This window comes from Bison bison, unplaced genomic scaffold, assembly GCF_000754665.1.
Source record: "Bison bison bison isolate TAMUID 2011002044 unplaced genomic scaffold, Bison_UMD1.0 scf7180017864193, whole genome shotgun sequence".
In the NCBI taxonomy this organism is placed as follows: Eukaryota; Metazoa; Chordata; class Mammalia; order Artiodactyla; family Bovidae; genus Bison; species Bison bison.
Genome location: NW_011494765.1, coordinates 4085669 through 4112722, shown reverse-complemented (window position 1 = coordinate 4112722; position 27054 = coordinate 4085669). Strand labels below are relative to the sequence as shown.

General features: G+C 45.6%; 1 protein-coding gene across 4 annotated transcripts in view; it reads right to left on the bottom strand.

Annotated features, from left to right (window-relative positions):
* Window positions 1-19470: 19470 nt before the first annotated feature.
* ZBTB43 (zinc finger and BTB domain containing 43) overlaps window positions 19471-27054 on the bottom strand; it is a 29021-nt gene continuing 21437 nt past the window's right edge. The window contains exons 2-3 of one of the 4 annotated variants that reach the window (XM_010844091.1): window positions 25232-25285; window positions 19471-24922 (exon numbers count right to left, since the gene is read on the bottom strand). In XM_010844091.1, the coding sequence (XP_010842393.1) occupies window positions 23404-24900 (1497 nt within the window). In that variant the 5' untranslated portion in view covers window positions 24901-24922; window positions 25232-25285 and the 3' untranslated portion in view covers window positions 19471-23403. The remainder of the gene's footprint in view (window positions 24923-25231; window positions 25286-27054) is intronic. The other 3 variants (XM_010844093.1, XM_010844092.1, XM_010844090.1) reach the window with 3 other exon arrangements.

Below are 27054 nucleotides of genomic sequence, written 5' to 3'. Positions count from 1 at the left end.
TTAAAAAAAGCTAGGAGTCAAAGAAACCAGCTCCTCTTCAAGTTAGAAAGCTTAGACGCCTTGATCCTGCCTCTGGGCGAGAACTCTCCAGGCCCGGTCCAGTAGTCACCTTCCAATGGAGACGGCCACCCCTTGTTGAACACCCGGCTAGGCGCTATGTAGACACTTCGAGACGTGACCTCCTTTAATACACAACCCAGGGAGGTAGTGACCTGTTGATATCCCCAGTTTATTAAGGAGGGACGTTAAATGAAGTTCAGAGAAGTTAAGTGTCAAATCTAAAGTCACACAGCCAAATGTCTACTTGGGATGATCTCCCTTGTCCCTCTGACCACAAACTGGAACTTTTTGTAGCAATGGACTATTCTGAACAGAATTTTAGGTAACCGGTTCCTAACTGCAGGCACCTGGGTAGAGAATCTTGCTCTCTAGTTGCTGTTTCTTCTTGAGCTATTTTCCTTGAGATTTGCCCCCCAAAGTGAGGTCTGTGAGCCCAGAGGCATAGGAAGGTATCATCCTGTCAGCCCACGTTTCGTCAGGAACACTGGGCGGATTCACACACCACATAAGTGAGTTCCTGTTTCCCCAGAGACCAGCTGTGGGCTTATCACTTTAACTGCTTTTTGTTAAATTGGGGTCTTCTCACCTGTAATATAGAAAGGATTATACAGACTGACATGTTCCTTAGTATTTAACCTCTGTGCCAAGTGTCAAAGTTATTAGCCATCTGTCCATTGGACACTATTTCCCTCATAGATTTATGTTTATTCCCTCATCTCATTGATTCACTCAACTCATACTTTTTTCCAGTGCCCTGCTTTTTTCCTTGTCATTTGCCTGATTATGTGTCATAGTCTGTATTAACTTATTTTAGTTCAAAAATCATCATTTCACAATTAGGGTACATGTTTTCTGTTTTCCTATAATCTTTGTGGCATTTTTTAATGACTTAACTTTGCCTATTTGAAATCCGAAATGAGCCTAGAGGGTGATGTATGGGCCTTCTTTCACAGTTGCCCAGGCTCCCTAGCAATATTTATGAAATGATAAAACTCACATTTCATCCAGTCAAGGAAGGTTTTGCCGTAATGAAGGTATGCAACAGTGGCACCTGGTGTCAGGCAATATCGGTGTTTTGCCTTCCCTTCTTCCAAGGCACACAGTTAAAACATATCTTTCATATCATGTGTTAATTGAGATCAGGTAAAAATGTTTGTAAAAGTTCATTTTGCTCCCCCTCTTTTTTCCTCTTCCTCCTTTGGACAAATAGGGCCCAAATCTCCACTCTTCATCTGTGCCGTTCCTGAGCACTTGGACAAGTTAGCCAGGTTCTCTGATCCCAGCCTCTCCTCCTTCCAGCTCCACAACGGGACCCTTTCTGCCAAAGCTCAGGTCCACTTTGAAATCCCCAGAGTTTGGCAAAGCTTATTGTCTGTTTTTACCTGTCAGAGTCTTTCCAGGACACACATAAGTCATGCTGCTGCTGCTAGGTCGCTTCAGTCGTGTCTGACTCTGTGCAACCCCATAGACGGCAGCCCACCAGGCTCCGCAGTCCCTGGGATTCTCCAGGCAAGAACACTGGAGTGGGTTGCCATTTCCTTCTCCAAGGTATGAAAGTGAAAAGTGAAATTGCTTAGTCGTGTCCGACTCTTCGCGACCCCATGGACTGCAACCTACCAGGCTCTTCTGCCCATGGGATTTTCCAAGAAAGAGTACTGGAGTGGATTGCCATTGCCTTCTACGACATAAGTCATGAATATCCTTTAAGCAACAACAAAATTAGATGAATTCTTTAGAATTTTCTCACTCTTGCTTCCATCACCAGGACCCACTGGTGTGCCCCTTCCACCTGTCTCACCACCTGAATCGTTCTGGGCCAGCAGGGGGCGTCCACATCTCCAAACAGTCCCAAGGTGTCCACTGACTTCTAGAGCATTCTGGAGGGTCAGGGTTGCACGCAGCAGACCTTCCAGGGTAGAGTGGGTGTTCCACCCAATCCGGGAAGGCCACTCCTGGGAGACTCCTCTGGTCCTCACTGCCTGTGTGACAGGAGCCTCTCTCCTTCATCTGTTAAATGGTGATTCAGCTGTAGTCTCCCCTCCCACAGCCAAGAGCGGGCAGCAGAGCGCTGTGGCTGAGCAGTGAGGCGGATCCGGTCCTGGTCCTCACTCAGCCACATAGGGCACCGTGATCTGAGGGGGTGCCAGGCACTCACCCTGCTGAGCTCTGGCCTCTTCATCTGTATAGAGAGTGATGACAGTGACCTCAGTGGTAAATGTGATCATAGAGTGCTTCCAACATGGCACCCTCAATTATTATTCTTGGTGAGCAAGAAAGCAAGGGAGAAAGGTTGACTTCAAGACTCCACCCATTTCCATGAGCCTTTTCTCACTTCCTAGAGAGAGGGCTTGCTCTCTCCCCTCCTCCTGTCTCCCCTCCTCCTGTCTCCCCTGTCCAGTCTCTGGGTGGGCCCAACCTGAGCTGTGCGTCATGATGCCCACTGGGTCCGGGCGATGCCTCTGGAGTCCTTCCTTCCTGTCTCTTTCTTCCTCATCTGCTCTCTCCTTGTCCTGCTGACTCTCCCAACACCACCTCTTGTAACGTACTCCCCTGGCACTCTCTACTTCTCCTGTGTAGTAGCCATGATGACAATTAATTAATGATGTGTACAATGATGAGTAATATCTGTGTCCCTCACCACAAGCCTGTAAACTCCATGAGGATGAGACTGTGTTTGACTTCTTTCCTGCTCTTTCCCCAGTGCTTGGTACTCAATAATTATTTGTTGAATTAATAGATAACAAGCAGTTACCAGTTTTTGCTCCTGTTTTCTGAGGGTATGAGCTGTTTTTAGTTGATCCATTTCCTCTGCTCCCTGCAGAGAAGCTGGCACTAAATGAGCAGCAGTGAAGACTTACTGAGGGGAACAAAGCATGAGTAAGTGAGAGGAGGAACTGAGAGAATGAACCTGTTTCTCTTCCCCTTTTCCCTGTATCATGGCCAAGTCCCCCTGTTGCAGGGAGAAGTCAATTCTGACTCTGTGTTGGAATTGTTTTTTTAATTTGCTCTTCATTGCTTTTATTAGTGTAATCATAATGGCCTACCTCAGAGAATCCTGCCCCTCTACCTGACTGTTAAAAATGCCTTTGTTCAGAACCCTGTACATCTGTAGATGGCAGGAAGGAAGACATTAACATATCCCCTGCCTGAGGCTTGCCATTTTAGAAGCTATTTGCAAGATTAACATCCTTTTGACTTTGTTTCTTCACATTACCCCATCTCTGACCCATAAAAGAACCTGGCAGCCAGACCCCCGATAAGATGGTAGTGGAACCCTATACCAAGGCCACAGAACAAGAAACTCTGGAACTGACCAAGCCCCACAGCAACTGTTGCCATGAGCCTCCAGATCTAAACCAGCCAGTTCCCTGATGCCATATTGTTCAGTTGCTCAATCGTGTCCAACTCTTTGCAACCCCATGTCCTGCAGCCTGCCAGGCTTCCCTGTCCTTCACTATCTCCTGGAGTTTGCTCAAACTCATGTTCATTGAATCCATATTAGGTAAAATACCCACCCTATTACCCACCTTGTATCATCCTAACCAATCACCTAATGCCACCATTCCACTAGGAATTTTCTCCGTCTTGAGGCTATAAAAATTGGCAGTTAGCCCACTAAAGGGGTCATCTCTCCCTTGAGTGGGCCCATTGTTCTAATAGCATCTCCCCCTCTAATAAATTTTATTCTCCTCTCATTCTGCCTCTTGTCTGGAAATTCTTTTCCAACCCAAGCACAGACCACAACAATGGTTATTTTAAGACATTAGTCTGTCGTCTTGATCAGTCAGCTCTCTGAATAAAGTCGAATTCCTTGCTTCAATACCTCTTCTTTGATCCCTCTGATCCATTGACCTGTCATGTGGTGAGCAGAGCGAGCTTGGACTGGGTTAACACCCTGTCAGTGTGAATGGTGCTGAACAGCTCATCTTGTACCATCCCTTGATCCACAGGGAGAACAGGTGAGAAGAGAAAGGTCTTCCACATTTGTAGGGAGTTCTCATTTGAAAAATAAGGTTTTCAGGAAACCCACCCCAGTTCCTGCAGAGAACACATCTACCTCATCAAAAAGGGTGGCTACCCTCCAGGAGAAGTTACACAGATCCACACCACTTGTTGGCCCTGTGCATTTATCTCCCAGTTTTCATCAAAGCCATTAATAGCAAAGTTTCATACTTTGCTATTAATGGCTCATGCACACTCACACTCATGCAAACTGTGGTTGGCAGTGTTGACTTCTGATCAAGAGAATGGAGGAGACTTTGGTCAAGAGCAGGAAAGAAGTCAAGAAGTTGCTTTGGGTGAATTACTTAACCTTTTTCTTTTTTTACTTTTTCATAGGACAATGGGGCCTAACATTCCTGAATTTCCTCTTTTAATAAACACTCTTGTTTACATTTAGACATTCCTGCAATCAGAAGATACCTTACAATCAATAAGTATATTTAATCTGGTTGGGTTTCTTGCCTCAAACTCAGTCAGTAGATCCAGAGTATATTTCAGAATCAGTGGCATTTCTTGAAAGCTATGTCTTGAGGTGGACTGAGGCAACTCACATCACATTTTCTCACAGGCAGATGTCTGATTAAACTTGGTAAAATGAAGACATCTGTAAAGATGTATGCTGGTTTCAAAAGGTGACTGAGCTCTAAGTGCTCTAAACCAGGCTCAAACCCACCAGGCATGCCTTGGATTTCAATGAAGTGAGCAAGCTGCATGTGAAGAGCATTCTTGCGGCCACATGTGTTTAATGTAAAGCCCACATCCTGTCCATCAAACTCTAGACCAGAAGCTTTGCTCCCCTTCCCTCAGAAGTCAGAGGGCTTTGCAGGATGACTTTGATGACCAAGACTCTTTAAAAAAGGATGCACGGGGAGATGGAACCTTTTCCCCTCAGTAAAATTCCCCAGAAAAAATAGTTCCCCTGACCTTAGACATGAGTTTGGCACTTTCTAGAGTTGAAAGCTGTTTAAAAATAAAAGCCAGGGCATCTGATTGTTTGATGGCTTCACTAAAGATTTCAAATATGAGGATTTGGAGACACGGTGTCTCTTTAATCTCTCTTTTTCCCTTCTTACAACAGAGTCAGAATGGAGGGGAGCCCTTTGGGAATCAACTCCCTGGGATGGTTCTAGGCACTGCAGAGCAAAGAAGAGAGTCCATGTTAATGAGATAAATTGAGTTTTGGTCAATGTATACATCTGTTAAGAGGCTTCCCTGGTGGCTCAGTGGTAAAGAATCCTCCTGCCAGTACAGGACATCTGGGTTTGATCCCTGGGTCAGGAAGATCCCCTGGTGAAGGAAATGGCAACCCACTCCAATATTCTTGCCTGGGAAATCCCATGGACAGAGGAGCCTGGTGGACTACAGTCCAGGGGGTCACAAAGAATCGGACATAACTTAGCAACTAAACAACAACAAATACATCTGTTAACTGCCACCAAATGGCAACCCACTCCAGTGTTCTTGCCTGGAGAATCCCAGGGACGGGGGAGCCTGTGGGCTGCCGTCTATGGGGTTGCACAGAGTCAGACATGACTGAAGTGACTTAGCAGTAGCAGTAGCAGCACAAACAAGGGACTCAGCATCTGGGTGTTAATCCTGCTTCCTAGAGTCCCATGCATTCTTGCCCTGCTTGTTCACACTGCAGAAATCAGTGACTGGGATGGAACCCTAATAGGAAGAGGGGAATTATTAGGAGGAGGTGAATTCACCATACTCAGGCCAGATCAGCGGGGCTGTGGAGGTTCACAGTGCCTGGGAGATATACAACAATAACTGTTGTATATCTATTTATTCATTCAACAAGTACTTTTTGAGTGCTAATTAAGTGCCAGCATTGCTCTAGGCCCTGGGGATGTAGCAGTGGACAGGGGGGAAAAAAAATCCCTGCCCTTCAGGAACATACGTGCTTTCAGGAAAAGAGAAAGTTATATATAGCATGTTAGGTGGTAAAAAGGGCTCGATGACAGAGCTTCATACAAGTTCGAAATTCTTGCCTGACTTCTGTATCAAACCAGAGGATCCTCACAGCTGTTGGGTGAGCAGGGGCTAATGGCATCTCTACCTGCCTTCCTGACCTGAATCTTTTCCCCCTGCTGACCCTGAGCTGGGGTTTGCCTGTTGTACCTGCCCTGCTCTGGTCAATTTTCTTTTGCTGCGCTCCTTGAGGATCTGCTCCTCAGCAGCTCCTGTGTCTACTCTGTCCCCTGGTCTCATCTCTGTAGCCCTGCCCACTGTCCCTGGCCTGGCTTTGCTTTCAGATTCAGAGCATCCACTATTACTAGACACTTGCCCCTTTTCACCATCTAAGAGTGGATCCCGTAGTAAAGACCATGAGACCTGGGCCAGTTAATCACTCTCTGAACCTCAGTTTTCTCATCTGTAAGATGGGCATGGTCATAGTGCACCTGTCCCAGATGGTTGTTAGGGGAATCTCATGAGACAGTAGATGCAAAGTGGTTTTCAGAGGCTTGCATTTAGTGGGTGCCGAATCAGCCGGAGTTGTTCATGCAGGAGGGACTGAGCTAATGGCAGCAAGGCAGGGGGCAGCGCAGAGTGGGGGTGCGCCCTGGCTTCATTTTCTGCACCCCTTCCCGGCCTCCTCTGCATCTCCCCTGTCCTCCCCCAACCCCTGACATTCTGTCATTCTCGGCTCCCCTTTCATCACCGAGTTTAGCTCCACGGAATCTTTGCCTCTGGCCATTTAATGAGAAAGACTTTCCCACTGATCAGCTCCCTCCCTCCCACTGTCATCGCCAGAAGAACAGTCTCTGTTCAAAGGGGATGATGCCTTCCTTGTCAGTCAAGACTCAAGAAGATGGGGGTTATCTTAGACCTTTCTTTATTTTGAATGCACTCGCGGCCAAACTAGTCAGTGGGTTAGTTTGTCCGGGGTCCTCCTCTGGGGAGAGGATCTCTGCCGGATGAGAATCAAAGCCCCTTTGTTATCTCCCAGCATGGAAGCCTGGCCCAGCTGACAGTTACAGTTTACACTGTAACAATGCCTATTTTTTAACCCGCTCCCCATGCTCACAAGACGTGCAGATAAGCGAGTAACCTCTACCCATTCTCCTCTTCCTTTAATGAGCTTCTCATTTCTTTTTCCTTGAGCTGCCTGAGTTTGACCAAATTGGACATGCTCATCTGTTTGGATTCCTTGGCAGAAATTTGGGGCCTGAAGGCTTGTTAGGGGTGGCTCAACTTCTGGTCAAGTGATAAATTAAGAACACAGTTTCTATGGTCAAAACTCACTGAACAAAGACTTCCCTGGTGGTCTCGTGATTAAGACTCAAGCTGATCTCTAGTTGGGGAACTAAGATTTCACATGCCTCAAGGCCAAAAAAAAGAAAGCTCACTGCAGAAACCAGGGACATAGAAAGTTAAAAATAAAGACAAATTTATTGGGTGATGAGTAGCTCATTAAAAAAAAAAGGCTCACTGAACAAAGTTAAGATGCTTAACCTCTCTGAACTTGTTTCCCCATCTGTGAAATGGAGATAAGTGTTCTGATCCGAAAGGGTGGTGGGGAGCAGTACAGTGAGATAAAGATTGTAATGTACTTCGCAAAGTGCCTCATGAGTGATAAACAAGCAAGAGCCAGAAGCTCCTATGTCCACGGTGAAGTCTGTAAGGAAAAAGTCTTATTTTCCTGCTGAGGCTTCTCTATCGTGTCTGGCTACCTGGAAGCTATCACACACTGAACCCTGGCTATCTGCTGATTCGCCAGTCATAAGCAGCTTAACGACAAGGACCTTGTCTGGCTCTCACAGTTCTTAGAAGTTACCAGCATTTCCTGTTGTCAGGGACTTCCTGTGACTTGAGAGCAAGGACACTGTCTTGTTTCCCACTGTGATCCCTGCGCCTAGCACCAAGCTCAATAAATGTTTTAAAACCAAGGAACAAAGGAAGGATCAAGAGGTCAGGCTCTAGCTAGCTCCCACGAGGATGAGATGGTTCAGGATGAGGAATACAGATTAGCAGCGCCCAGCGATCATCCCCTACCATGCCAGCCCTCTTTGGTCCTCACTTCAGCCTCCTCTCAAAAGTGCTGCTCACCCTGCCTGTCCACAGAGCTGAGAGACAGGCAGAGCTTACCTCTAAGAAGTGAGCAACAGCAAGCTCCAGGTGCTAGGTGAAGTGTGTAGCTGATGCAGCTCCCTCTCCCAGTGGGAGAATCCATAGTCTCAGAAAACCTTTTTCCTTCAATACATCGACCATCTTGTACCAACAATGTGTTCCAAAAACCCACCCATTAGACAGCCATTCCTTTCAATGAATTGTGCAGAGCGCTTCTTTTTTAAGGGTTACTGATAACTTCAGCCTCTAGATCCTCTCCCAGTTAAATGCCCTCAGCAGAAAGGCCCTCTTGAATTCTAAAGCACATTCCAAAGACAGCCTGACTTTAGCCCTCTCTCAGGAGACCCAAGAACTGAGAACTGGAGGAAAAAATGTAAACATGGCCCTTTCTTTGCTCAGTCAAATTGAAACTATACTGTTGGCCCAGGAGTCCCTCCATATATCCATCATTTGCTTGTTTCTAGGAGGAGAGGATTCTGTATGACAATCTAGCTCACAGCTGAAATGGTGTGCTGGAGGGAATGGCACTTTGATGCAGTTTGAGTTGCAGTTTTGGAGACCATCCCATTTACAGAACAGATGAATAAAGAAATGAATATGGGGAACTACGATCATACACAAGTGGATAAAGCTCAGAAACATAATGTTGACCCAAAGAAGCTAGTCACAAGAGTGTGACCGATATACGACCCATTCATATAAAGTTCAAAGACAGGCAAAATTAATCTACAGTGCTACTAGTCAGGAAGTGGGAAGAGGAATGAGGGAGCTTTTTTTTTTTTTAAACCACATTTATTTATCTATGTATTTATTTTGGCTGTGCCGGGTCTTAGCTGTGGCACGTGGGACTCTCAGTCTTCACTGTAGCATGCGATCTTTAGTTGCAGCACGTGGGATCTAGCTTCCTGACCAGGAATTGAACCCAGACCCCCTGTATTGGGAGCTTGGAGTGACCCACTGGGCCACCAGGGAAGGGAAGGAGGGGAGTTTTCAGCCTCATGTTTTCTGATGACATGGGTACATTCATTTTGTGAAAATTCACTGAGTTGTATATTTATGATTTGTGTTTTTATTTTATGCTTGACCATACTTTAGTTACCAATAAAAAATAAAAAATGCACATGGCCAGCAGGAAATCCTGAGGTCCAGGACTGAACCGCACAATGATAATGCAAAGCCTTGGGGTAAATTTAAGTTTAAACTCACTCACAGAGCAGTGAAAAGACTAGCACACCCCGACCAGCTTTCTTGTGAACACTGGGGTCATTAAACTCTACCAAGAGGAAATTCTCCTTTCCTAGTGAACAGGAGAGAACCCCTCACCCAGGCTGTCTTCCTCCATCACTCTCTGTTAAGTTCTGTGTCATCATGAGTTCTGATGGAGGCCAGGGGTCAGCAGCTGCTAGAAAGTATAGCTGTTGTCTGGAAAAGATCTTTAAGACATGTAACACTTTCCCCTGGAGCAGATAAGGATCTTTTGTGGGGAGGGGCTTCCAACCACAGAGTCTGAGGCTGCCCTGCCATCTTGAAGAATTTCCCCCAAGTGCCACTCTGATCACCGGACAAGCTGCCTCCCAGGCATTCTGCAGAACAATAAGCTGACTTTCATGTTGCCCAAGGCAGGATGATTCTTTGGGGTCTGGACTTTTGAAAGGAGCAGTTGGTGACTCATACAACAAGGAAGAGACTGTGCTTAAAGTCAGATAAGCTAGTCATTTACCTAAATTCAAAAAGAGAATACAACTGAATTACCATCGGCCTCCATTTGTAAAGAGGGTTGAGAGACCCCCCAAGGAGCAGAAGCAGCTCGGCTGCAGGTGTGACCATGGTTCCTGGGCTGCTCAGTTCCTGTCCTGGGCACTAAGCTGTGATAGCTGCTCATGGGTGCTGGAGGTCAGCAGGGTCCCCTCAGTGAATCGGCACATCACAGGCACCAAGAAGGGAGCAACTTGAATGTGGCCAAGCCAACCTTCAATTGCCAGTGACTTCTGAGGCAGTTCCTGGCTTGGGGTGGCTGATTGTATAATAAAAAAAATCTGCCTTGTAAGATGACTGATTGTAAGTTTCCCTAGTGGCTCATACGGTAAAGCGTCTGTCTGCAATGCAGGTAGACCCGGGTTCGATCCCTGGGTTGGGAAGATCCCCTGGAGAAGGAAATGGCAGCCCACTCCAGTATTCTTGCCTGGAAAATCCCATGGATGGAGGAGCCTGGTAGGCTACCATCCATGGGATCGCAAAGAGTTGGACACGACTGAGCGACTTCCCTTTCACTTTCACTTTCAAGATGACTGAATTTACAAGAGGAAATTCAACCAGTATTTACAGTTTCATACATTCTCATTTGGTATTTGGTATCTACCTCAAGTGAATATTCCAGAGTCTCCAGTCTCTCATCTTGCTACTGACACTCAAGACTTGCTAAAGACTGTAGGAGGCGGCTCTGACTTCAACTGAACGAACTGGTTGGGTGCCAGGCCCTCTGCTGTCACACAGACATGTAATGAACAAACACAAGCAGGTCTCTACAACCTTCTGGGCCTCACAGAGCTTAGCAATGTGCATACAAATGATGTCTGCAGGGGTGACACCTTGTAAGTTTTTTGGGGGCAAATCCCATGGACAGAGGAGCCTGGTGGGCTGCAGTCCATGGGGTCGCTAAGAGCCGGACACAACTGAGCGACTTCACGTTCACTCTTCACTTTCATGCATTGGAGAAGGAAATGGCAACTCACTCCAGTGTTCTTGCCTGGAGAATCCCAGGAATGGGGGAGCCTGGTGGGCTGCCATCTATGGGGTCACACAGAGTCGGACATGACTGAAGCAACTTAGCAGCAGCAAGGAAGAACAGATGATACTGAGATGGAAAAAATGAAAGCTTCTTGGAGGAGGTGGCATTATATTTGCATTTTGTTTTTTACTTGTTTGTGCCTGGTCTTAATTAGTTGCAGCCTGCGGGATCTTTAACTGCAGCATGTAAACTCTCAGTCGTGTCATGTGGGATCTAGTTCCCTGACCAGGGATCTAACCCAGACCCCCTGCATTGGGAGCGCAGGGTCTTAGTCACTGGACCACCAAGGAAGTCCAGGAGGGTGGCATCAGAAGTGGGCTTTGTTTGGGGCAGGAGTAATGGGCAGGATTCTGTCAAAAGGAGAGGACATAATGGAATTGGTGGCAGAGGGAGTCTCAGTAATCCTCATGGTCATAGGGAAGCTGAGAGCAATTTCAAGGGAATGTGGGATTTGGCCTGAGAGTAAAATAGGCAGGAGAAACAGTGAAAACAAACCAGAAACGGAGACGAAGCCTACGGTCTGGAGAGGATGCACCAACTGTGGTAGGAATCGGGGACCCCTGGGGGTGTTTCAGAGCAGTGTGGTCACCTGAGGGAACAGTGAGGTTGATGGGTGTGTGTAGGGAGTGGAGTGGGGACAGCGGGCTGGCGCAGTCATCGAGGTGAGAGACGAGGAGGACGATGGTGGGGACAGTCACCTTCCAAACCTTAAACAAATGGGACTTTTTTTTTTTTTTGGTGCTGTACTGCTTGGCTTATAGGATCTTCGTTCCCTGACCAGCCACTGAACCTAGGGCCACGCCAATGAAAGCACCAAGTCCCAATCACTGGACTGCCACAGAAGTCCTTTCAAAGAATTGAACTTAATTGAGTATATGTGTGGGTGGAGTTCTTGAGACTCCCTGCCAACTATCCTTCCCCTCGTGACCTTCATGTAAGGAAGAAGGTGTTGCCCATTCATGAGGATGTTGGTGGAGCAATTGTTGAATTACATTGAAGGAATTGCTAATTGGAATTTCACTGGCACACAAGGCAGGAGGGTGCATGCTCAGTGCCAAGGGCCAAAATCCCATGGAAGAAAAGCAAGTGTAGAGGGAGCCTCTGCAATTCTCATTCTCAGATGACCCTACCTTGGTTAACAACAGCCCCTCAGTAGGCTGCTAGGAGTCCAGCCTACCCCATTGTATCACTGACTTTGAACCTGACCTACCTGGGCTCATGTTGGCTCCTCCCACCAGATACCTGCTATACACCCAGGAGGCCACACTGGCAAACCTATTATTTGTCACTCAACCCACATAGGGAATGCAGCACAAATACCACGTCCTGGGTCATATCATTCCATTGGGTTCATTTTCCTAACAGCTCTGATCATTGTCTATGAAATCAGATCCTCAGCCTAGGATCCGTGGTCCTTCATGACCTTGAGTACCAATATGGTGTAACTGCTGCGAGCTTGGGTTCCAGAGTCAGAGGACCTAGTTCAGAGTTCTGGCTCTGCCACTTATTTAACCTCTCTGAGCCTTGGTTTCCCCTTACCTTTGAAGCCAGGTTGTAGTAAAGATCTAAAGAGGTATCGCACGTAAAGAATGTAGCGCAGAGCCTGGCATACAGTAAATGCTGGATGGTTGACATCCATCACCATAGTAACAACTTGGCCCCCCAAACCTACCTTTCCTACTGTATTGCCACAGCTCCTTTCTCACTTCCCCCCTCTGCCTTTCTTTATATTTTCACTCTGGGTAAGTTGGCCTCTTCTTCACTCTTATTCATGGATCTGCATGCCAGAATTCCACCCATCCTTTCAGGCCCTGCTCAGATGCTGATGGCACTAGGAAGGCTTCATGCATGTCACTTGGCATCCTGTTCCTGTGTGGAGTTTGTGGTACTTCGAGAGGTACTAGTCTTACCTGCCTCTAGAATGTGAACTCCAGGAGGGCCGCAATAATTTTGTTTTGTTTATTGCTATATCCCCAGCATCCAGAACAACACATAGTGTTGGTTTATTTTTTAAGCATGACTCTTCTCACTAGAGTGTGCTTTTTGGGAACCTGTGATATGATTTATTCTATAGTGTCCATGTTATCCTTGTGAATTCAGTGTCCTGAACGGTGGCAGACAAACTAGGAGAAAAGGACTCTGTTCAAAAGTGGGGAATGGGAAAATCCTGGGAGGCAGAAATAGGAATCACTGATGAGGAAGGTTTGCCCTCTTTACCCTCAGGATGAGAGAGATGAGTTAAAACCCAGAAAACCCAGAGAAGCAACTGATTTTGAGGGTAGCTATTACAGGAAATGGCTGTAACTTGGGTCTTGTCTTACAGATGAATTAAGGTCAGTGGCTTTGACCACATCCACAGCTAGGTTTGTTTGAGAAGTATTCTCTTGAAATTGATGGTAAAATCTTATTTACTGGCCTGGATTCATTAAGATTTAACCAATTCTAATGACACAGACAGCAAAGGACCTATCCTGAAATGTCCATTTCCTCATCTCCCGGAGTGTTTTTCACAATCTCTGAAGGCAGGGAAATCAGTCCTGAATATTCACTGGAAGGACTGATGCTGAAGCTGAAACTCCAATACTTTGGCCACCTGATGCAAAGAACTGACTCATTTGAAAAGACCCTGATGCTGGGAAAGATTGAAGGTGGGAGAGGGGACGACAGAGGATAGGATGGTTGGATGGCATCACTGACTGAATGGACATGAGTTTGGATAAACTCTGAGAGTTGGTGATGGACAGGGAGGCCTGGCATGCTGCAGTCCATGGGTTTGCAAAGAGTTGGACATGACTGAGTGACTGAACTGAACTGAACTGAAGGCAAGGAATCACCATCTGGAGGCTCAGTCTAGGGCCAGAGCTGGTGGTTGATAAATACTTGGTAAATAAATGAGCAAATGAATAAACCAAAGAATAGACCCAGGAAGGATATAAAGCTACTTTTGAGATATCCCACGTTTGCATTAATACTTTTCAATTACACACACTTTACAAAGAATAAATGTAAATACATTTACATACAATAAAATGCATAATAGTGTTTTGCAATTTTGAATTTTTCTTGATAAACAATTGTCATGGTGGGAGGGGGCTCTGCAAATCTTTCTAATATTAAAAGAAAGATCTTGGGAATTCCCTGGTGGTCTGGTGGTTAGGATTCTGCACTTCCACTGGAAGGGTCACAGATTCCATCCCTGGTTGGGGAACTAGGATCTAGTATGCCATATGGCACAGCCGAAAAAAGGAATAAAGTTAAAAAAAAATCCTTCTACTTGAAAAGATTGAGAAGATTTGCCCTGAGATGCTTCTGAAACAGTTTCTAGCAGAACTGCTTAGCACCTTTTAGACAGAACTCCTGTATGAGTCACAAGCTCACTGCTGCCCTTTCTACTTTCAGATGGTCAGAAGAGCCTCATGCCATGCTCTCTCAGAGTTGATTCACACAAAACAAACTGCCTTTATTGCCTATAACCTGCCCAGGTGTGTAGTCCAGATCCTGTGTTTCCCAACTGCAACATCCTACTGCTATTATTAAGAATACTTAAAGCTCAGAATGCTACAATCATGTTTTGAGTGTTGTAGAAAAGCAACTTTTGGTCCTTAATCAATTGCCGCAAGTTTTAGTATTAGATGAAGCACCAAATAACATGTAACCATCTGTTTTAGACTGCGCCAAAATTCACTGAAAATATGCCCTCTTCTAGAACAAGCTTCTTAGCAGAAGTTAACAACAAAAAAATATTCATCACTTTCCTTCACTACAGGGCTGGTGTATTTAATAAGGAGTCTGGCAATTCAGTTTATTCTGCTTCCAAAGCAAGTTGTCAACTGTTTTAAGTTACTCTACTGACATTCTGGTGTGAGCCAGACACTGACTTTTCTCTACCAGAAATCATTTTTTTGATAAATCTCATTGCCCCCTTCTGCCTGACTCTACTTAAATAAACAGCATCAAATATTACAGCTCAGTACTTTCTCAGATACAAAACCTTTCACTTGGGTTAGGAAAGAGGATCTATACTTACCTTAAAATTCTTAGCTAACAGGCAATTTCAGCATCACTTAGATGACATTCAGTGGGAAGAGGGCCTTTCTATGATCGTTGGGTATGCATACTTCCTGAGAAAGGTGTCTGACAAAGCAAAAAGTTCATGGCCATATCTGGTGGCTAAAGATTCAACAGTAGATCAGCAATCATTATAAAATTTTTAAAATTCAGCCGTATTTACTGACTGTGGATCAGGACTGTGTCAGCAACGGTCACTCAGAGGCAATTAAGGTATAGTTTCTATTTCTGAGGACCTCACTGTCTAGCAGGGAACATGGGTTTGTGTGAAGAATGGATGGTATACGTAACATTCTAAGATAGTAACAAAGGCTATAGCAGAGTTACCTTTAAAATGAAAATGGAATCACTAAGACTTGGTGTGAATAATTTTCAGGGGCACTCAGGGAAGGCATCACAGGAGTTATTTTTGCAGAGCCTGGAATAAAGTGCTCCAGGAGGAGGAAAGTTAGGAAGTGGGGACGGAAAAGAGAAGGATGAGTGTTCAAGGCAGGGAAAAGCGGCCGTCGAAGGACAGAGAAAAGTCCGAGGAGAGGAGCCAGGGCCCAAGTGGAGATGGGCAGTTAAGACCAGACCAACCAGCTACTGTGACAGCAGGAACCTGGATGGCAAGCTAAGGGTTTAAGATCCTCTGAGGGGGATCATGGGAGGTAACAGGACTAGATCTGCTTGGGAGGGGGTAGGGCTTGGAGCAGTTAAGTGAGGAGTTGGGGATGCTGGGAGGGAGTACCTTGCCCCAGAGGCTGATGGGAACAGGGTGAGCTTGCTTGGGGCCCACCAACCTAGAGATAAGCAGGTGCTGCTGGTGCCAAGACCCGGTCTCCTGAAGATAAGACACTAGAGCAGTGGTCAGGGGGCTGAGATAAGCCTGTGGCCTTTGGAACCCCTCTCTAGACGATTTACATTCAAAATTTCACATCCAGGGCACCAGCAGCCAGGGCGGGGTTTCCTCCAGACATGCTGAGCCCGACAGAACACGTGTAGCTTAGTGGAGCCCAGGACTCAGGCTGGCTGGGTTGGAATGCTGGCTCTGTTGTCAGCGTCCTCCTGCTAGATGGTGACGGCATGAGCACCTGCCTTGCACAGTGGGTGTGAGGGTGAAGGGTCAGGCCAAGAAAAGTGCTTAGAATGGTGCAGAACACAGTAGGCCCACGTAAATGTGAACTCTATCAAGGAGCAAGCAATTGGTTGATTGTGCTATGTGAAAATAAAGCTGCTCTGATGGCGAGGGTGGTGGTGGGCGGGTCATGCTCCTTTTCCCTGCCCTTTTCTTGGAGTAGGCCCTGATGCGCCTTTCCTACCAGTTTGAAAATCACTGGACTTTCCACCCCTGGGGTTAATTTCTTCATATATTTCCTGAACCTAAGGCATTCAAGCAGGGACCTACTGGTGCCAGGCCTGAAATTGTCCCCAGACGGAGTCTCTATTTCTCCAAAGAGAGCAAAGTGTGTGAACCCAAGCGACATCCAGTGAGTCACCCAGCACCTAAAGGCACTGGAAGGTTAATCTACCCCAGGTCCTTGCCACCCCACACTAGAAGCCTTGCTCAGTGCCCTACAGGTGGTGAGGGTAACTGTGCAAATCTCAGAAGCAGACATCCTTCCTAGCCCATGAACAAGGGCTCAGAGAGGGGTTTCCCTGAGGGAAAAAAAAAATCTCCCCTGCAGACTAGGAAGCTGTCATCCTTTCTTGCTACCCAAGGTGGCCTGGGAGAAAATTCTGCCTCACCAGACTCTTATGAGGAATAAGTGAGCTAATGCAAGTTAGACACTTAGCACACGCTTAAGCCTGTGATAAACCTTCTCCTAGGGCTGTTATTTATAGTCTGCAATCCCAATTCTTCTTACACCTATTAAAGTAGGTATGGTGTTCAGTGGATTGAGTGGGTGTTCAGAGTCCTAAAGATATAGAACTGCATTAAAAAAAAAAAAAACTTTCCAAGAAAGATTCTCTGTATCACCACATTGGGAGTAGACAAAAGATACCTCACACATTATGACACACTCTATAAATGAGGTTAAAAATTAATCCTTTCCAGTCTGGTTCAAAGTCACTGCTGTCATTTTAAAGCCTACAATCTCCACTCGGCCAGACCCTGCAGGAATTCCAGCAACCGGTTCAGATTTGGCATCCGTCCACCATGAGTGGAGCACTGTGCAGCTCAGGAGCTTTCTGAGAACCCTAACAAGTGAGATTTTATCACAGTGTGGCTGACCCCAAATTAACAAGACAGGGGCAGTTCTAGAGGCAGTCTTTCGCTTCTATCCATAAAAGTTAGCTATTACATTAGACAGACCATTATACTCTGGGGAGTAACAAGTATCTTATTAAGTTATAAATACATTTAATGGCTTTAGTCCTGTTTTCTTATTTTGGAATATGAGGAAGAAAAAAAATAGAACTCACAATTTCTAGACTTTAAAAGCCACAATTTTTTAAAAACATCTACTTACCTACAATATTGCTTATTTTTATAGTGCCCACATACTCCCTTGAAAGACAGCTGTGTCTCTCCTGTGATGGCATCAAGCTACTTGCAGTGGGACAAGAAAGTGACAGAAGATTATAAAATCAAATGGTTTGGTTTTGATTCAAACTAGTCAAACCAGTTCAGAAAGACCATGAGACTTTTCTCTCCACCGCTGCTCCTGTTCTGGCTTCTCATTAAGCGGGGAAAAAAATATACCATTTGTGCCTATCTTCATTTACCATTCATTCATTCTTTTCTTAAAGAGAACCCAAGACAGAGATGGGAGGGTATAGAGCCCTTATCTTTCATGTTCTGTGCTGAGAAAGAACAAATTTAAGATCACTTGCCAAACAGTAAATGACTGTTAAATCCAATTCAACAAGCTTACCTCATTTCCTGTCGCTGACCTGCGAACTGGTCCATTGACCGTGGGCAAATCCTAGAGCTGTACACCCTCCAGGACGCCTAGGCGTGGAGACTGTTCTCAAGAAGTGTTCCGGTGGTTTGGTGGGAAGCAGTCCCTGAACTGACTATAAGGAAACCTAAATAAACTGCACAGGTGTTACACGCTCCGTCTGGATAACACCCCTCACATCCCACCCCGCTTCTGTTCACAAATACAAATGAGCCACTTCATCCTTTTCTTTTCCCCTGATAAGAAAAGGGGCCTGCCTCTTCACCCTATGGTCTCTGCCCCCGAAATCTACTTTCTAGGTGGGCTGGACTGGGGGTAACCAGGGGCCTCTGCAGGGTACCCAGTAAGGGCAAGAGTAGGGGTCGGCGGGGTCACCATGCTGCAGGGCCTTAACCGTTTGCCCTTGGTCAGAATGGACAGCCTCGCCTCAAAGAAAAAAAAAAGGGCTAGAAATAGTTCTTTTGGAGTTCTTCCCATACAGAGAATGGCTAAGCTAGCTGAGGCAATCTGTAGCTGGCTTCAAAATCAGCAGTGGGGAGGGCGGGGGGAAACCTCACAACAAACAGTGGTAACAGAAGGTTTGTGTGGGAAGATGGTTAAGTTTGGTCTAAAACAAGCAGTGTCTCTGGTAATGAGCTGTTGTTAGGAAATACGTGTGGCCCTCAGTGCCTGCGGCACTTTTAAAGAGCACTGTTGCTGCTTCTTGCGGGTTTTCTTGGGGGTGGGGGTTGGGGAGCAGGGGAGGGGAAAGTGAGGTGAAGCAGAGACCTGACTAAAGAGCAAGGCGGCATTAAAGAGACTGGAAAAAACCACCTTTCGAGTGCTGCAGCCACAAGTCGTGCTTCTGAATCTCAGTTCTGCCGGGGAAGTTGCGGTGCCACCTTTGGTAACAGACTCCCCTCCTGTGAATCACAGCTGGCTCACATGTTGAGGCGAGTGCACCTAAGGCATCACCTGGGGTTCGGGCACGGAACACAGGCATAACTCAGCTGGGAGACGGGCGTTTCATAAGCGACTATTTACAAAGGGTGTGGGCAGGCTCCAGGAACTCCTACGGGGACACTTCAGTCTCTGAGGGCCGGCGAAACCGGAGTCAGGACCGAGCCTCGGCTTGATAGCCCAAGAGGAGGGTGTAGTCCCCAGACGCTGAAGTTGCCTGACAGGAGCTGCGGAGGGAGCCCGCCTGTGGAGCCACGCCTGGCCTGGCGGAAAGGAGCCGTGGATGCCCGGACTTCTCTCCTCCCACCCGCCAGGCTCCTCCCAGCGTGTCTCCTGTAGACCCTGACCAGAAGCCGGGACAGGTCCACAGAGGTGAGCGGCCAAAGCGAAGCCCAGGGTAAGGAGGGGATCTGGAGGAGCCAAGAGAGAATAACCAGGACACCCAAACACCTGACGGGGCTAGCGGGGCGGGGGGCTAAGCGAGATAATCGTCATAAATGCCTCACAGGGCAAATGGTCAACTCACTACCCATCTGAGCAGGCTAGTTGGCATTTACTTATCAAAAGGCCACAATATAACTTTTATTCTCAGGTGGCAAAGGTCAGAATGAAAACAAAGACTTGTGGTCAAATATCCAGAGTGAAAAACAAAACTTTTACAAAGTTGACAGATAACATTTATTAAAACATGTCATACAAAAGGGCATGGTCTCTTCTATAAGAAGAAAATATTAAACAGTAACATTCAATTAAGTAAAACCATGCTGTACACTGAAGACAGCAGTATATAAAGACAAAACTATTCAACTTTTGCAACACAGGCATAACATTTCACAAAATATCAATAAGATATGCACCTAATGATACTCTGTTTATTGTCAAATGGTTTTGTGGTCTAAGAGTCACCTGACTTGCATAAATAATTTTCTAGAAGAAACACTGGGAACCTCATAAAAGGAAAGAAGGCAGCAGCAATTGACATTATGACACAGGCTTCAAGCAAAACTAAAAAAAAAAAATCACATTTGCAAAATGTGTTCCAGCATCTTCCCATTGGGCACTATCAGTAGAAATCTGAAATAAGAAACATGTACCTTCGAATACATAAGTTAGCAAAGACAAAAACCCAAACAAACACCCTGGTTTCACTGAACAAAGTGAGTCACAGAAAAGCAACCTAAATCACAAAATTAGTGTGGCACAGAAGGGCTGGAGGGGTGGGGGTCTATGTTGCTTGGTGTTCAGCATTCCTAAATTATCCAGAGACCTTATGAAAGCAAACTCCTGAAGTTGGTGTGATGGCATCCTCTCTACCCTCCCCTGCCCTCCCGCCCCGGGGCGGGGGGCGCAGCAAACCCCCCTCCCCAGGGAAAGCCAGCATTGCTGCTTCTGCTCAGCCCCAACTTCATGTCCACAGCAGCCTCAGGAGGAGGTGTGTGCCTCCGTAGGAAGATGCCACTGAGACTAAGCAGCTTTCCCAGTCAGTCAGAAGTCAGCTTAGGGTCAGTTCAGTTCAGCAAATGCCCACTACAGCGGAGGAGACCCTTTCGGGCAGACTCTGAGACCAGCGGCCAAAAGAAGGGACTGGGGGGTAACCTTCAACAGCTGAGAAAAGATTATGGCAGTCTGTTCTCAACTGGTCAGACCTACTTTACCAGGTGGATTATTGTAATGTGTGGATCTAAAATGAAAGGCATAGCATCAGTACGAATATTAAAGACCACTGGTGGTGCCTTCAAGCCCTTTCCCATTGGGACTGGAGAGAAACCACAGTAAAGACTCAAAGTAAAGGACAAACACCTTGGCTGCGGGCCACTGACAAGATCCCTGAAAGACTGTTTGGAAACGTTACCCACTGCTCTCCAAACTCAACGGGAAGGAGAAAGATTTTCTAAAGCTGTACTGAGGGTAAAGACAGAGACTATCTGTCCAACCCAGGGTGGGCAGGAGGAAAAAAAAAAAAAAAAGTAGTAATACAGTATGATCTCTTAAGCCTAAAAGCAAAGTTTATAAAGATTCACTTTCAATATCCAAACTAAGGCAACCCCCTTGCCCCGCCTCTCTGGACATGGCCAGCATTTCAGATGCCCAATCATCTCACAGGGTCTGGTTGACTGATCAGCAACTCTAACTTTTATAAAAACCCCACTACCATAAAAAGCTTCAAACAGCAGGTGTGAGGAACTTACATTTATATTCTACATTTAGTAGCAGGTGTACACATAAGGATTTCAATAGAAGATCTGCTTCTCTTCATAACACATGAAGTCCCAGCACAACTGAGAGCTTCTAAAACTACCACCAGAGAGCTGCCCCTTAGTCCTGTCCTCCTCCTCCTCATTACTCACGACGACTGCCGTGCTGATCTCAACATAACTGAAGGACCATGAGATTGTTCCAGAATATTTTTATTTTACCTCTCAAGATTCTTCTTCCCAAGTGTTCCAACACTCATTTGAGTACAATCTTTAATAGAAACCAGCACATCAAACCTTCCAAACAGGCAGAAATGGTCTGCTGATACTATGAGAGAGGGTGACTGGCTTTTGGACGAACAAAATGGCTTCACTGCCTTAGTACTGAAATCAGTAGAAGGAATACAACAATTTTTCCTCACATACAATGGCTGGGATCATACCTAAAACCCAATGCTTCTAACATGAGAAAGAGAAGCAGCAACTGAGCTTGGCTATAAGTCACCTCTACATTCTCTGTCCGGTACACAGAGAAATGACTGTTAACTGGTGAAGTTTCAACACTAAGAGAAGAGAGTATTAACATGGCAAACAACCAAGAGGTAATATCTAGTTTCTAGGTTAAAAAAATCAATATATATTTATAATAAAGTTTTAAATACAAAGTGCTTTTTATATATTGAGAATGATACAGTGTTAATGAATAGATCCCTGTTTTGTAACCTCGATTACAAGCGTTAACTGGTAAGTAAATCTTTCCCCTTTCCATACAACTAAATGCCTTGATGGTAGGAGTTTGAGGATCAGAGGCCATTGCCAGGAAAGTCATCACTCATTTCAGAGCAAAGCCCAACTTTTAAAACAAAAACTTCATTCCAAATCCAAGAAAAGTTATTTTTGTTTTCAGGAAAAAAAAAGTTTCCACTAAGAAATAATAAACTATTAAGTTTATGGAAAAGTTAACATAACAGTAGCACCCTGTCCCAACCCTGGTGACAGCTTCAGGTATGTTACAGTTTAAAACATCCTGAACAAGCTTCTTTTTTAATCCCAAACTTCTGACTGATCCTCAGAAAAGGTCTCAGAATAGTTAATTTTCTTGGGTTTTTTTTTTTTGGTAGGTATAGCTATACGGACTTGTAAATTTATGCAGCTTTATCTATTAAATGAGAACAGGAATTTGCAGACAACCTCCTAAAATTAGGACTCTTTCTTTCCCTCTTTTAAAACACATTCCAGCACTCCTAAAGAGCTGGGAGGACCAGCTCAACGTACCCCTCTGTGAGTATCTCTACCAGTGTATTTTCAAAACTCCCCTTTTCTTGAGCAATTGGTTCCCCTCGTCCCCATAACCTGACACTCAAAATTCTGCTACTTGGCGGCTCTCATTCTGACAGTTGGAGTGTCACTGTAGCACTCTATAGGCTCCTGAAGTTCACAGGTAACTCTCAGCTGTGGCTTCCAGCTCCTTCCCAGTAACTGGTCATTGACTGACCACTTCAGGAAGCACCATAATCTAAGACAGAGTGAATGGGCTGGAGCAGCCAATGGTACCGTGGTCAGAGTCAAGGCAGGCTAGAAGTCTACTAGCCACAACAGATTCCACCGTGTGGATGCTACAATTAAACAAACAGGATTTGGGACAGCAAACCAGTTAGAAATACCTATCTCTGGCACCCTAGAGAATTACAATTAGAAACAACTGTTCAAACTAAATGTTAGTACTAAAATATAAAACTCTGACTTATCAAGAGTCTGAAAATCGTTGTGACAGTGGCATCTTACAGAAATTGGAGCTGGTACCATGAGTTACTTTTTTTTTTTTACTTAGAATGTCACCCTCTTAATAATCTCCATAGTTTTGGTTAGAATACTCTTTAGAAAGAACAAAACCAGATAAAAGAGCTCTGTTAATCAACTTAGTATCCTAGAAATCACATTGTTTGTAGCTATTACATAAGGAGCATTTCATTCAGTGAAGCAGCTACCAAAACAAACCCACATTACCTAAGTATCTATAGTAAGAGCAAAATAAAATTCCAATATGACCTTGTAATAATGACTGATCAAACACCGCTGCCACCTGAAACGGAACTGGGGGGTTGGAGTCCAATTCCAAGTGCAGGTGTCTCTACCCTCTAGTCCACCAGCTTCATTCAAGAGGCCTGAAGGTTCACCTTGCCAGGTGTGAGGTGGGTGCACTTATCCCCTTTAGCCACTCCAGGCCAGGAACATACAAATTTGAAGAATTAGATTTTTTAATTGGCCTACTTAGAACTGGTCTTGCAGAAATATCTTCCTTTTTTTTAAGCTTCTCTCATAATAGCAAGTAGCACGCATCATCTGTGCCCAGATTTGCATAATTACCACAGTTTATTTTTGTGCCTGCCACTCAAGTCGTATTCTGCTCAGCCTTTGCAGCTTCGTAGGACTTGGTACAAGCCTCAGTCATATTCTGCTCAGCCTTTGCAGCTTCGTAGGACTTGGTACAAGCCTCAGTCATATTCTGCTCAGCCTTTGCAGCTTCGTAGGACTTGGTACAAGAAGTCACATGCCTGTGGAAACTGTCCCTCCACATGAATCTCTTTGCACAGATATTACACTCATATGGCTTTATGCCTGTGTGAATTTTCATGTGACCCACGAGATGATGCTTCATTTTGAATTTCTTACCGCAGACCCCACAGCCGTAAGGCCGGAGCCCGAGGTGCATGCTCATGTGTCGATCTCTCTGACTCTTGTGAGTGAAACTCTTGCCGCACTGACAAAGATACAGCTTGTCAGTGGCTGAGAATCCTAGGTGGGAAGCTTCCTCTTTAATCCCTGTTACCATCTCAATATTCTCACTGTAGCCTGATGCTAGGGCAGCCTCCTGTTTGTGCCAAATGAGATTCCCATCTGACCGCTCTCCAGAAAACTCTTCCATGGAGGAGCCATAGAAATCCACCTGCTCGTCATAATTGCTTTCATCAGCCTGTTCGTCAAACTCGGCTTCCACTTTTTTTTCCCCAATGTGAAAGTCTTCCTCCACCCCCGAGGGCTGGACTGAGTACTCTGTCTGCACGGTGTTGATGGACTCTGTGACCTGGTGCTCATCATAGGGTGCGTGCACATCCATGCCCTCGCACGCCTGCTCAAAGCGCTCGGGCTTCACATGGATCCAGCGTTTGTGAGCCATTATGCTGGGCTTGCTGTACATGGGCCGGGTGTAGTGGAACTCGGCACTGTCGCTGGCCCCCTCCTCCCCGTCCTGGCTCGCCATCTCCGTGCTCAGCCGGTCATGCTCTGTGGATGAGTTACTGGGAAGGTATTCGTGCTCAGTGAGCTGAGATGACAGCTCGTCTTTGGTGCTCTCTTCTTCGTTCTCTCCATCCCTCAGTTCCTGGGCTTTGGGGAAATCCGTGTGGCCTCCGGAGCCCAGCTCAAAGCTCTCTACCAGGCCATTGTAATTGCTGCTGCTTGGAGACTGGTGGTCACTGCCATGATTTAGCTTCTGACAAAGGACTGTAGGGTTTCCTTCTAAAACCTCAGTGCATTTGTCGACCACATGCCACATCTGGAGGAAGCTTGCTGCTGTTAAGTAACTGACAATTTCTGGAGCAGGCATTACTAGACGCCCTGTATAACTCGACAGGAGAATGTTCTCAAACACTCTGGGATTCATCACATCAGGCAAAACAATCCTCCTGCTGTTTTTCAGGAGTACCTGGTCACAAAAGTAGGGGGAACTGGCAGCAAGAACAGCTTTGTGTGCTCGGAAAATGTGGCCTTGGACAACAATGGACACATCACATAATTGTCCCTGCTGGCGCTGCTGGTTCAGTTTTTGCAGAATGGTGCTGGAAAAATCAGGAAATTCTACTCGAAAAGAGTTTGTTCCAGGCTCCATTTCATCACAAATCTTGTTGGTGCTAAAAGAGAAAGAAAAATTAGTACTAATTCCAGCCCAAAGAGAAACTTACAGATCACTAAGAAAACCAAGGTTCCATAGTTTCAAAAAACGTCCTGGCCTGTGGGGACAGTGGGTGGGGCCTTCATCCCCCAGAGCAAGGCTTGCAGGTGTTGAGTGTGCCAAAAGCAAGAACCTCCCACCATTATTTATGGTATTAACTCTTGACACTGCCTGTGTCTGTGAGAAAACAGAATCCAGAGATATTTGTAAATCATATAAATCCCAAGTAAAACAAAATAAATATTTCTAGTCAGAACAAATACAATACCTTTTCCTGACAGAATTTTTAAGAGGCCTCAAATTCAATCCACACGAGGAAGAACTGTGGAAAGAAGGGGAGTTAGTTGCTTAGTCGTCTCCGACTCTGCAATCCCATGGACTGTAGCCCACCAGGCTCCTCTGTCCATGGGATTTCCCAGGCAAGAATACTGGAGTGGGTTGCCATTTCCTTCTCCAGGGTATCTTCCCAACCCAGGGATCAAACCCGGGTCTCCTGCATTGCTGGCAGATTCTTAAAGCAGAGGTAAAGTCCCTTAGGCAGACGTGATCTTGGTAACTGCAAGGAACTGAAAGAAGACCATTGTGCTAGAATCCAGGGAGGGGATAAGGGGCCAAAGAGCTGTGATCAGTTCAGTCAGGTCTTTGGTTCTTTAGCACCACAGGGGCTAACTCACTGAGGTCCCAAACAACATGGGTTGCTCTAGCTGCTGTCAGAATTCTAGTCCTTTAAGAGCTTCTGATAATGTGAAACAGAACAAAATGGCAAGGCAAGGTATTCTTTCTCACTGGTAATCTCCAAATTGTTTTAAAAGCTATCAAACAAAGAGTACAGTAAACACTGTCCCTGTCACTGAGTGAACTCAATCTGAAAATAGTTATAACAAAGAAGGGATTGCTTGTCGCATTACCATAAATATATTTTGTGGGGTGAGTCAAGCATTACAGACAATTCACAAGAGTGATCAATGAGATGAACTCTGCTAGAGATGCTGCTCAGCCTCTGCAATTCCAGAGAAAATTAAAACAAACCAGAAAACCCAACAGATTTATCCGTTTAATTAGTATTTATTTAGCTGCACCAGGTCTCAGTTGCAGCAGGCAGGCTCTCCAGATGCAGGCTGCACACTCTCAGCTGCAGCATGTGGGATCTAGTTCCCTCACCAGGGATCAAATTCAGGCCCTCCTCACTGGAAGCCTGGAGTCTTAGCCACTGGACCACCAGGGAAGTCCCTCAACAGATTTATTGATGCTATTTGTCACTTGAGTCTGATACCATATCTAAACATTGCTAAATAGCAGATTTTCTAAGTACCAGAAAAAGGAAGCAGATAACCCAACAAAGGTTGAAAGTTACATTTCAGAGACAGGGAGAGATACCAAGAGAAGAAACTTCCAAAGTTTTTTGAGTAGTTACTATATACCAGGGACTATACAGCTGGAACTCCAATACTTCGGCCCCCTGATGAGAAGAACTGACTCACTGGAAAAGACCCTGATGCTGTGAAAGATTTAAGATGAGAGGAAAAGGGGACGACAGAAGATGAGATGGTTGGATGGCATCACCAACTCGATGGACATGAGTTTGAGCATGTCTGGGAGTTGGTGATGGACAGGGAGGCCTGGCATGCTGCAGTCCATGGGGCTGCAGAGTCGGACACGACTGAGTGACTGAACTGAACTGAGGGACTATACACCTTCTCACCTAATCTACAAATGTTCAGTTCAGTTCAGTTCAGTCGCTCAGTCGTGTCCGACTCTTTGCGACCCCATGAATCGCAGCACGCCAGGCAAATGTAGAGGGCTGTTATCTTAAGTTCACTATTTCAAGTAAATTTCCTAAGGCTAAAATTAAAGCTAATTTTTATTATGTTGGGATTTGAAATCTAGGTTTCTACGACTCCAAAGCCCATGCTGTTTTTCCTATCACATCACTGCATCTTCTAAGGAGATGTGAAAATACCAGATTAGTCATGACTAATTTTAAGAGGTAAGGCAGTGTTTTTAGAATTGAGCATTAATTTATTATTTAGAGCTCTCAGAACATTTCATAGTGGCTTCCCAGGTGGCACAGCGGTAAAAAAAAAAAAAAAA